The following is an 11,309-nucleotide window of genomic DNA, read 5'->3' on the forward strand; positions in this document are numbered from 1 at the left end:
TTTTTTTTAATTAAAAATGTCAATATATTTCCAACAAAAACACTTTTAGAAGAAGTGCTTCCAACAACAACAATTCCAAACGAGTTTTTGGTTTCTATTTCTTGCACGCAAGGAGTAAAATTTGATTAGAAGAGCTTGAACAATGACCACATTATATGTATGCCGTCTCTTGAAATATGAAACCCCAAATGTTTTTATCGCTTACTTCATTGATTTGCAAATTTTCAATGCCTACCACATTCTGATCATTAATTCGATCAAGCGATCTTCAGTTATTCAACTTAAACAGTTAGATCAAATTTAAGGGTCAAATATAGACGGGCAAGAAAAATCTTGGATTCTTCGTTTCGTCCATACGAGAATCGAAGGGGGAAAGAGGTTAAAACTGAAAATCCAAGTAAAATCAATGGCAAAATATGGTCGAGTGGTCACCTCTCCGATTCAACTCAACAAGGACAGGAAGGAGAAGAAGTCGCACGTGACAATCTCCCCAATCTCCTCCGAGCTTTTTCGAAACTGTGGCCACGCGTCTACGGCCAGAGATAGAGCGCCATGTCACTTTACGTAGACTCGCTCTCCGATTGCACACAAACTGCTTACAAATCAGAAATCACTCCCTCCCACCAATCGCAAGATTTCGCGGACTGGCTTTAAACCAAAGCCTTCGTCTTGGAGCCCTCCACCTTTCACTTTCTCTCTCCTCGTACTTCACTCTTCCCCCCTCTCTCTCTAGAATCTGATCGTATATTCATTCTCTCTTTCTCTGTACAGGCTCGGAACTTGGAATCAATTTCCCGAGGTAAGCTTCTACAGTTCAACAATTTCGAGTTCAATTTTTGCAAACCATTTGACCATTTTTTTGTGGGATTTTACTTGCATTTACTGTTCTTAGATTCTAGATGTTTCGGAGCTATGAATGAGTGGAAATGTTGCAGTGAATCAGCGATGTTGTTTTTAGCTCAAATTTTCTACGATTTTCTGTTTGTTTCTCGAGAATTTTTTGTAAGAGGAAGATAAGATATGCAGCGCTTGAAATTTTGAAATCCTTGTGCTTTGCGAAACAGTGAAAGTGAAAAGGTATTAGCTTTGATGAGAGTGATAGGTGTAATCCAACAAGAGGCGAGCAAAGAAATTTCCTTTTTCTTTCATTTTCCTCAGCTTTCTCGGCAAGCAAACACAGAATTAGTAAAAATTACATCTTTATGTATGTGTGTAAGAAGATTATGCCTAATTTGGGGGATATATGTATGAAATACTTTTATCTCTGCTTTTGATGGATGCTTTTACTGTGTTTCGATTCGTCGGTTTCTTCAGAATTGAGGAGCGTGTCAACGAATATGAGCAATTCCGTAGGCCATAACTTGCTCAATCAGAGCTTGTTTCAAAGCAAGATAAATTCTTCTGGTATTCCTGCCAACACATTGTTTCAAGCTAAGAGCGTCCACCAAGTGACAGCTCAGGCGCGAAAATCACCCATATCCAAGAAATTCTGTGGGAACACTTTGAACGTTCAGAAACCAAAGTTAGCCATGGGGTCATGCCGCCCCATTACAGCTATTCCTCTTGCCGTATTAACCACTGATCCGCCTTCCAATGTAAGTAAATTTATCGGAAAACCTAATAGAAAATGGCTTGATAATGCTAGGGGTGAGGGAGGTGTTGTGATGGAGATTTGCTAAGATTTGGAATTAAGTTTAGAATCGATTGACTGCTTCAAATCTGTCTGGGTGGTTGGCCTGGACATGGACTAATGTTAACTAAATTCTTCCTCGTAGCAGCAGCTTGCTGGGAAATTCAATCTCGATGGGAATATTGAAATGCAGGTACATGTAGTGTAACTGTTAGGTGCTTAGACCAATGTTATATAGTTGGATAAGTTTTGTTCAGTTCAGCTCAGCTAAGATATGCACGGGGAACTATACTAACAGAAACCATACGTAATTGGGCAGGTTTATGTGAATCCTTCCACACCGGGATCTGCCACTCAAGTAGATATCCGTGTAGCATATAGCGGTGACTCTTTGACTCTTCACTGGGGTGGGATAAAAGATAGAAAAGAGTAAGTTTCCCTGTAATTGCTTCTTTTGTTGAGTCTGATGCTCAAGACTTCTATCCTAAGATGATAAAATCTGAGATGTCTTCTTTCTTATTGTCATTTGCTGTTTACAGAAAATGGGTGCTTCCATCTCGTCACCCAGATGGAACCAAAGTATATAAGAACAAAGCTCTTAGAACACCTTTTGTGAATGTAAGGTTTTTAAAGCACAACATATATTCATCAACAAATATCTGCCATTTGGTTAAGATATTGTGCTAAATGAAGTTTTATTTGTTGATCAATTGTTTTCTCTAGTCCGGCTCCAATTCCTTGCTTCAAATTGAGATTGATGAGCCTACAATACAAGCAATCGAATTTCTTTTAGTTGATGAAAGCCAGAACAGATGGTAAGATTTCATTGGTTGTTTTTTTTCTTGGCCTAGTAACTTAGATCTATCTAAACAGGCCAGATGAGTTTTATTCTTCCTTAATGTTCTTTGGTAGGTTTAAGAACAATGGTGATAACTTTCATGTTAAGTTACCTGCAAAAGAGAAGTTGATATCCAATGCTTCAGTTCCTGAAGAGCTTGTACAAATTCAAGCATATTTGAGGTGGGAAAGAAAGGGTAAACAGATGTATACACCAGAGCAAGAAAAGGCATGTGAATTTTGCCCTATAATTTTATAAATCTCGTATTATCATTGTTACAGCATCACAAACTACATTTGTTATTTCCTTTGTCCTTTTTACTCCCACGGGAAGAAAAAAACACCAGACCAAGAGAAAGCATGTAAACTGTGATTTGATGCTATAGAAATTCTGGCTAGTGAAATTTCACTAGTCATTTAAGCTCTCTTGTTGAACGCTGGACAAGACAAACTTGTTGGTTTGATTTAAAGACTTTTTATGCTATTTTGGTTTGCTTTTAATAAATATTTAATGTTTATAGGTGGAGTACGAAGCAGCCCGAACTGAGTTATTGGAGGAAGTAGCTAGGGGTACTTCCATACAAGAGCTCCAAGCAAGGTTGACTAAGAAAAATGATGGTGGTAAGCTTGAAGAGCCATCTGGTTCTGATACAAAGGCTGCAAAAAAATCTGAAAGCAAAAAGGTTAGAACCGAGAGAATTCAACGCAAGACGAGGGACTTAACGCGGATTATCAACAAACATGCTACTAAACCTGTTGATGAAGCTAAATTTGTAGATGAGAAACATCCAACCAAACCAAAACCCTTGACAGCAGTTGAGCTTTTCGCCAAGGAAAAGGAAGAACGGGATGGAGGTTCTGTTCTGAGGAAAAACATCTTCAAGATCAATGATAAGGAACTTCTGGTTAGACAATTATGTGCTTTGGTTATTGATTCGTCTGCTTTTCTAGGGACTAAACTAATTTTAGAATCCTGAAATATTTATAAGGTACTTGTAACCAAGCCTGCTGGGAAGACAAAGGTTCATCTGGCAACAGATTTCAAAGAGCCACTTGCCCTTCACTGGGCTTTATCTGCAAGCAAGGCTGGAGAGTGGTCGGTAATATTTTGAGTTCTTTTAACTGAAATAATGGTATTCGTATGTTTGCTTTCTTTAAATTCTCTCTCGGACGTTTTCAAATTTCCATGCATTGCTTGTTAGTCACAAAGCATGAAACAGTAAAGTAAGCTACATTGGCATTTTCAGGAACCACCTGCAAGTACACATCCCCAGGGTTCAGTTGCTCTAAATGGGGCTGTTGAAACACAATTTAGACCAAGTTTCACTGACTCTACTTATGAGGTATAACACAAGAAAGCATGGATTGATCCATGTGCCTGGGAACTTTATACTAGCTCATATATTCAAGATCTTTAGACAATTGTCTTGGTCCTCACAGTAACTTTACAGGTTCAATCTATAGAAATAGAAATTGAAGGAGAGAGTTTTAAAGGAATGCCGTTTGTCCTTAATGCTTCTGGGAACTGGATGAAGAATCAAGGCTCCGATTTCTACATTGACTTTGGTGTCGAACGCAAGAAAGCTCAGAAGGTTGCTCCTTGTTTTGGTCATAATCTGTTTCTGTGACTGCCTATTCTTGATTCTCCTCAAGGTTCCATTTTCTTTACAAGTTTAATTTCTGAACTTTTCGCATTCAAGGATACTGGTGATGGCAAGGGTACTGCAAAGGCTTTGTTGGATAAAATAGCCGACCAGGAGAGTGAGGCACAGAAATCCTTTATGCATCGGTCAGTATTCCCTTGGGAATTAGATAAATTATAGTTTCACTGACTTGGTCATTTCTTATTCCATCTTATGCCATTCTGCTATATTTGTCCCGGTATATTTTTTTGATAATTAATTACAACTTTAGATTTTAGAGTCATGCCCTTCGCATTTTGTGTATAATATTTTGAATCATCTTCAAAATGAATTTTATTTGATTTTCTTTACTAAATCTCATATTTTCCTTTTCTCAGATTTAACATTGCAGCAGACTTGGTCAATCAAGCAAAAGATGCTGGTGAATTAGGTCTTGCAGGTATATTGGTGTGGATGAGGTTTATGGCTACGAGGCAGCTCATTTGGAATAAAAATTACAATGTGAAACCACGGTACAATTCTTTTGATCTCTACTGTATGATTTTAATACTTTATTTTTTGGGCTACATGGACATGGAGATGCGGGGATATCATCTTAAATGGCTCTTATGTATTGATAGTTACAGGGACAGCCCAGGTCCAGTTTCTACAATTTCTGTTACTCTGCACCCCTCACTCCTCACAAAACGCTAAACCTGTGTGTTCTTGTTTTCCTTGTGGTGCAGTGAGATTAGTAAAGCACAGGACAGGCTCACGGACTTGCTCCAAAATGTTTATGCAAATTATCCACAGTATCGCGAACTTCTACGGATGATCTTGTCTACCGTTGGCCGTGGAGGAGAAGGGGATGTGGGACAGCGAATTCGAGATGAGATCCTTGTTATCCAGGTGGAAAATATTATGTTTGCTTTCCTGTATGTGGTCTAATATTCACGTTCCTCATTTCTGGACAAGTTTTTGAATTTGCGTAATTTTTTGGATGATGTCAGAGAAAGAATAATTGCAAAGGTGGAATGATGGAGGAATGGCATCAAAAGTTGCATAATAACACAAGTCCAGATGATGTTGTTATTTGTCAGGTATAGGTGTCAGAGCTTGTTAGGGCCTATTCAGTGGTTTTTTATTTGAAAATTTATCTTGAAAGTTGTCACTTGTCACTGCAGGCATTAATAGATTACATAAAAAATGACTTTGACATTGGTGTTTACTGGAAAACTTTGAATGAGAATGGAATCACAAAAGAACGTCTCCTGAGCTACGATCGTGCAATCCGTAATGAACCAAATTTCAGGAGTGATCAGAAAGATGGTCTACTGCGTGATCTGGGGCACTACATGAGAACTTTGAAGGTTTGATTTCCTAAACCTTTCAGGTTTTATGTACAAATTTGTTTTAATAGTATACATTATACATCTGCATCACATAATTTTGCACATGGCTTATTGAATCCATCAGGAAGATTTTGTCGTTTTGTACATTGTCTGGTAGTACACCTATTCTTTCAGTTGCTTCTTCCTCAAAAAAAGATGGTGGATTGTGACCATGTCCGTGAACTATTCTATAACATTAACTATATTCTAGTCTGTTGCTGTGTTGTGAGAGATGCATATCATAGGAGGAATTTCATGACGCATACTTCTCCCTTCTATGATGATGAGAAGAGATGTTGAGAAATTTTAGTTTCTGGTTCTGTGGACATCTTTTGACTCCTATTGCTTGCCGTGTAATATGTTGTAGCTTGCTTGTCTGCCAATTTTGACCAATAAATATTCACATGCAGGCTGTTCATTCAGGTGCAGATCTTGAGTCTGCCATTCAAAATTGTATGGGCTACAAAGATGAGGTAATATCAATAACTAGTCAGAGTATCTCAACATATTGCATCGTTACTTGCTAGTAATGACACACCTTTTAATTCTCTCCAGGGTCAAGGATTCATGGTTGGAGTACAAATAAATCCTATATCTGGCTTGCCATCTGAAGTTCCAGTAATGCTCTCAACTTGATTTCAAATTCTTATGATGGGTGAATTAAATAAGATAACTAATAAGAAGTTGCACAACGACATTTATTTGAATCAGGACCTCCTGCGATTTGTACTAGAACATGTTGAGGACAAGAATGTGGAAGTCCTTATTGAGGTTTGTGGAACTTTGATACTGGCAATTATTTTTCCAGCTTTCTGTTGCATTCTCACTCTGATAAATTTTCAATGTTCTTTTTAATTTTAATTCAGGGTTTGCTTGAGGCGCGCCAGGCGCTTTGGCCATTGCTCTCTAAGCCTCATGATCGTCTGAGGGATCTTTTATTTTTAGACATTGCCCTGGATTCTACTGTTAGGACCGCAATTGAGAGGGGATATGAAGAACTGAATAATGCTGGACCAGAGGTATATTTACTCTCTAAGCAGTTAACTACATGTCTGAGAAGTAATCTAGTTTACCTTTTCTCTGTTTTCTTCTTCACCAATGTTGCAACGATTTTGAGTCTAATATGACTGGTTTTAATCTTATACTCTCAAGTTTATTTTCTTGATCAACTGATTTATGCATTATGCAGAAAATTATGTACTTCATCTCTTTGGTTCTAGAAAACCTGGCCCTATCATCAGACAATAACGAAGATCTCATTTACTGTTTGAAGGTAAATCTGATATTTTTTTTCCTTATTCTTCTTCTTTTCTTTCATAAGAATTCAAGGCAATTTGAAGAATAGGATGAAAATTGGGACTTCTCCCGTTTGGTTTACATTTCCAAGATGCTGGCTTAATATTTGATTTCTTCCGTTTTTTTATGAAGGGATGGGATCAGGCTCAAAACATGTTAAAAAGTAAAAGCAATGACTGGGCATTATATTCAAAATCAATCCTAGACAGAACCCGCCTTGCACTTGCAAACAAGGCAGAATCGTATCTCAGAATCTTACAGCCATCAGCAGAATACCTCGGAGCACAGCTTGGAGTGGACCAATGGGCTGTATGTATTATCTATCTTCAAACCAAAGTGCTTTGTTACATATTATGCATCACATATCTTCCCTTTCTGTGCTCATAATTATTTCTTGCAGGTGAACATATTTACTGAAGAAATAATCCGTGCTGGATCAGCTGCATCTTTATCCTCACTCCTGAATCGGCTTGATCCGGTTCTTCGAAAGACTGCTAATATGGGAAGGTTGATTGTGCTGCTATCGTTTAGTCAGTCATATCATGTTTATCGCATATATTTAGAAATTTTTTAATGATTTTACTTTTTAGAAAGGAATACACTATAAGGGTTTAACGTCTACATTCTCAACATCCATCACTTAATTTTCTGATGATAGATTGGTTTTCCTCGACAGTTGGCAGGTTATCAGCCCAGTTGAAGTGGTTGGATATGTCGTCTATGTGGATGAATTGCTCACTGTTCAGAATAAAGTTTACAGCAAGCCCACAATTTTGGTGGCAAAAAGTGTAAAAGGCGAGGAAGAAATTCCAGATGGCACTGTTGCTGTTCTGACACCAGATATGCCAGACGTCCTATCTCATGTCTCTGTCCGAGCAAGAAATAGCAAGGTAATAGCTTATCAATCATAATTTTCTTTTCTGTATGATTGAAATGTTTGATGAAATAACCAACTTATTATTTGCAGGTTTGTTTTGCGACATGCTTTGACCCCAATATTCTGGCTGACCTCCAAGCTAGTGAGGGGAAATTATTACGTCTAAAGCCAACACCTGCTGATATAGTTTATAGGTACCTTTTCTTTTGTAGTTTGGTCTTGAAAAATGTTAATAAGCTATCTCCTGTTATGTGCTGACGAACTGGTTTCTGTTCACTCGATAGAAACTTCACTGCATTGTACTTTCCATTAATGAAAGACTTGTCTCTCAAATCAGTTGGATGACCAAAAAAAATTACTGAAATACAATGTTTAAATTCTTTTCGTGTATAATTTCAGTGAGGTCAATGAGGGTGAGCTAGATGCAGGTTCAACTGATTCAAAAGAAGACACTCCATCTCTGACATTGGTCAAGAAAAAATTTACCGGTAGATATGCCATATCATCTGATGAGTTCACAAGCGAAATGGTAAGCTTGAAAAGTTTTTCAGCAGCTAAGGAGTTACTTTCTTTTTCCTTTTTTTTTCTTATTTCACAATTGACGGGGTTGGGCAAAATGTTTTCACAAATTAATAAAATAAATTTCCTTAAGACTATGCAATTTTCCTAATTCTTGTTTTTTGTATAACTTCTGTGGGGATTGCAGGTTGGAGCTAAATCACGTAATATTGCTTATGTAAAAGGAAAACTTCCATCTTGGGTTGGAATTCCTACATCGGTTGCCCTACCATTTGGATCATTTGAGAAGGTTCTTTCAGAAGATTCAAACAAGGTTTTCCTCACCTTAAACTTCTGTAACCTTGCCATACACATATATGATGTATGCCACTGTGATGATCTACTATCCCTCAACCAGAACAGCCTGAAGTTTTATTAGCTTAGTTGCTGTCTCTTGATTATGGTCAAATTTATCCAATCAAGTTCCATTATACGAGAGATTGCTCCTGTCGGACTAACTTTATCTCTTTTCTGTCTGCTTATAGGCAGTGGCTGAAAAGTTGGAAACTCTAAAGAAAAAGTTGAAAGACGGAGATTTTGATTCGCTCAAGAAGATTCGGGAAACAGTTTTACAGCTGGCAGCACCACACCAGTTGGTACGTTTTTTCTGCTAGCAGGCGTCAAATGTTTTCTTTTATTTTGTTTTCAAAATTATAACAGCTAATAGGTTGCAAAGAGTGCATTTTCCATTTCATTGTCTACAATCACCCGAACTCCTTAGGGGTGTGTTTCAATCTGTGAAGTTTGCTGTTACGGCATCCCATCACACTTTTTCCAACGTAAACAGTTAAAAGAGTACACCAATATGTCATTTCTGACGTTTTGTAGACCTTGCCTTCATGCTCGCATAAACTAAAGTTCAAGTGTGGATTAATTGTTTCCTACTGCGTCATTGGCTTCTTTTCTTCTCTTGATATAACATAAAAACCAGTAATGCTACCTATGAAGGAAAAACTCTATGGGGCCTATAGGCAGAATAATATAGTTTAAGTGAATGATACTAGCTTATGTGGCGAATTATTTTCAGGTGCAAGAGCTGAAGACTACAATGAAGGGGTCAGGGATGCCTTGGCCTGGTGATGAAGGTGAACAACGGTGGGAACAAGCATGGACGGCTATAAAAAAGGTAAAATCGCATTGCTGCATATGCCCAGAAAAAAAAATTTAGATTAAATCAATCCAGTGTTCTTAAATCCAATAGAGCTAAGAAATTTAACCGGCCCCGCTGGTAGTGTTGAGGCAATCATAAGTAGCAATATATATGGGCCAGCAACCATTGTGAATTGACTCTCTCCGGTTCTCTAGTTATCTTTTCTACCTTGATATCAGAGCTAAGTTTAAGTTATGATAAATTGGGGCATTCTCATCTATTATAATCCAGGTCTGGGCTTCAAAGTGGAACGAGAGAGCGTACTTCAGCACGAGAAAAGTGAAATTAGATCACGACTATCTTTGCATGGCTGTCCTTGTTCAGGAAATCATAAACGCTGACTATGCATTTGTTATTCACACAACTAACCCATCTTCAGGAGACTCATCAGAGATATATGCTGAGGTATTCAGTAGTGTTTACAAAAGACATATTTTCAACTAATATCAGAGACATTGATTTGGTTCGTTTTTCTGTGATAGGTTGTTAAGGGGCTTGGAGAAACCCTAGTTGGAGCTTATCCTGGACGTGCTCTAAGTTTTATTAGCAAAAAGAATGATCTGGACTCTCCTCAGGTAATACATTTTTGTGCTTCTCTCACCAAACACGGCATAAGAGTCCATCGAGGACAATGATTTCTGTTGATAATTTTCCATGGATTATGTAATTTGTGTAGTATTTGTCATAAAACGTAGTATACTGCAGAATAACGACTTAGTTATAGGCTTCCACCCTAAAAGTCCTGTCACAAACATGAAATTAGCGAATCCTTATATTTTCTTTGGACCTTCCATTGTTTACACATTGAGTACGTGGATATTTTTCAGGTGTTAGGATACCCTAGCAAACCGATTGGCCTCTTTATAAAACGGTCTATAATCTTTCGATCCGATTCCAATGGTGAAGATCTCGAAGGTTATGCTGGTGCAGGTCTTTACGACAGGTAGACTCCTTAACATCTCTCCCAGGCGATCATTACTTACAGCCACATTGGTAGTCAGGCGTTTTATGTTTGCACAGATCACATATGCACTTAAAAAACCATACAAATCTTTTATGCGTCTATTTTTATTATCATTGATCTTATTTTGCTGTATGCTAATGACAGTGTACCCATGGATGAGGAAGAGAAAGTCGTGGTTGACTACTCATCTGACCCGCTGATGGTTGACGGAAACTTCCGCAAGACAATCCTCTCTAGCATTGCTCGTGCAGGGAGCGCAATCGAGGAACTGTACGGATCTCCACAAGACATTGAAGGTGTGATCAGGGACGGTAAACTCTATGTTGTCCAGACAAGACCCCAAATGTGATTCATATCTTTTGTATTCTTTCTACGATTTGTGTTGTAGACATTGTTTACTGTAGAATGAGAATAAAAAACGAAACAAATAATGAGAAGAATTTGTTCTTCTGAGGCATGCCTGTTTACAAGAAGCAATATGCTTTCATTAGTTTTGTAAAATACTCCATTGACTCCATCAATATATATAAATATAGGGGCATATTTTGTATTTACATTAAAAATGTCGTTTTATTCTACGTATTAGAAAATCCCTTGCTGATTTCTGCGAGAAATTACAGGTCCTTGGAAGTTTACTCCGATTTTCACTTTGGTTCTTGTAGTTTCATTCATTTGTTTTCACTTTAATCCAATCAGTCAGCTAAGTAAATATTCCATCCTATTTTGCGCTCATCTTCTCTTTTGAAGAACCCAATTTGACGGATTGGACAAAAGAACTACAAGAAAGTGAAAATCTTAGTAAATCCCGGGGGCTATTTGTGCAATTTTAGCCATATTATTATCAACAAATATGCAGATCTGTCAGCAATCAGCAGTGATTCCTGAGAGATATATCCACACTTCATTTAAGCACCCAGGAAGGTGACATGAAGCATTGTATTGAGCGATGGCATAAGAACTCTCAGCTTCCAGAATCGCTGGCCT

The 11,309-nt window shown here is 37.9% G+C and overlaps 1 protein-coding gene across 2 annotated transcripts; it reads left to right on the top strand.

Annotated features, from left to right (window-relative positions):
- Positions 1–364: 364 nt before the first annotated feature.
- LOC126607970 (alpha-glucan water dikinase 1, chloroplastic-like) lies at positions 365–10,888 on the top strand. 2 transcript variants are annotated; one of them, XM_050275697.1, is made up of 33 exons: positions 365–799; positions 1,315–1,595; positions 1,776–1,823; positions 1,950–2,059; positions 2,170–2,248; positions 2,354–2,445; positions 2,543–2,696; positions 2,989–3,372; positions 3,457–3,567; positions 3,715–3,810; positions 3,919–4,059; positions 4,168–4,256; positions 4,488–4,622; positions 4,836–4,998; positions 5,100–5,189; positions 5,274–5,459; positions 5,891–5,953; positions 6,036–6,098; positions 6,192–6,251; positions 6,347–6,499; positions 6,670–6,753; positions 6,909–7,085; positions 7,177–7,283; positions 7,453–7,666; positions 7,744–7,847; positions 8,053–8,182; positions 8,360–8,485; positions 8,697–8,807; positions 9,239–9,337; positions 9,593–9,766; positions 9,844–9,936; positions 10,189–10,304; positions 10,470–10,888. In XM_050275697.1, exons 2-33 carry the CDS (start codon positions 1,338–1,340, stop codon positions 10,672–10,674), a joined length of 4,215 nt encoding a protein of 1,404 aa, XP_050131654.1. In that variant the 5' UTR covers positions 365–799; positions 1,315–1,337; the 3' UTR covers positions 10,675–10,888. The 2 variants fall into 2 exon arrangements, with proteins under 2 accessions (XP_050131654.1, XP_050131655.1); XM_050275698.1 differs by having other exon boundaries at positions 369–799; positions 1,779–1,823.
- The last annotated feature ends 421 nt before the right edge of the window (positions 10,889–11,309 follow it).

The sequence above is a fragment of the Malus sylvestris genome, chromosome 16 (genome assembly GCF_916048215.2).
Source record: "Malus sylvestris chromosome 16, drMalSylv7.2, whole genome shotgun sequence".
Taxonomy (NCBI): Eukaryota; Viridiplantae; Streptophyta; class Magnoliopsida; order Rosales; family Rosaceae; genus Malus; species Malus sylvestris.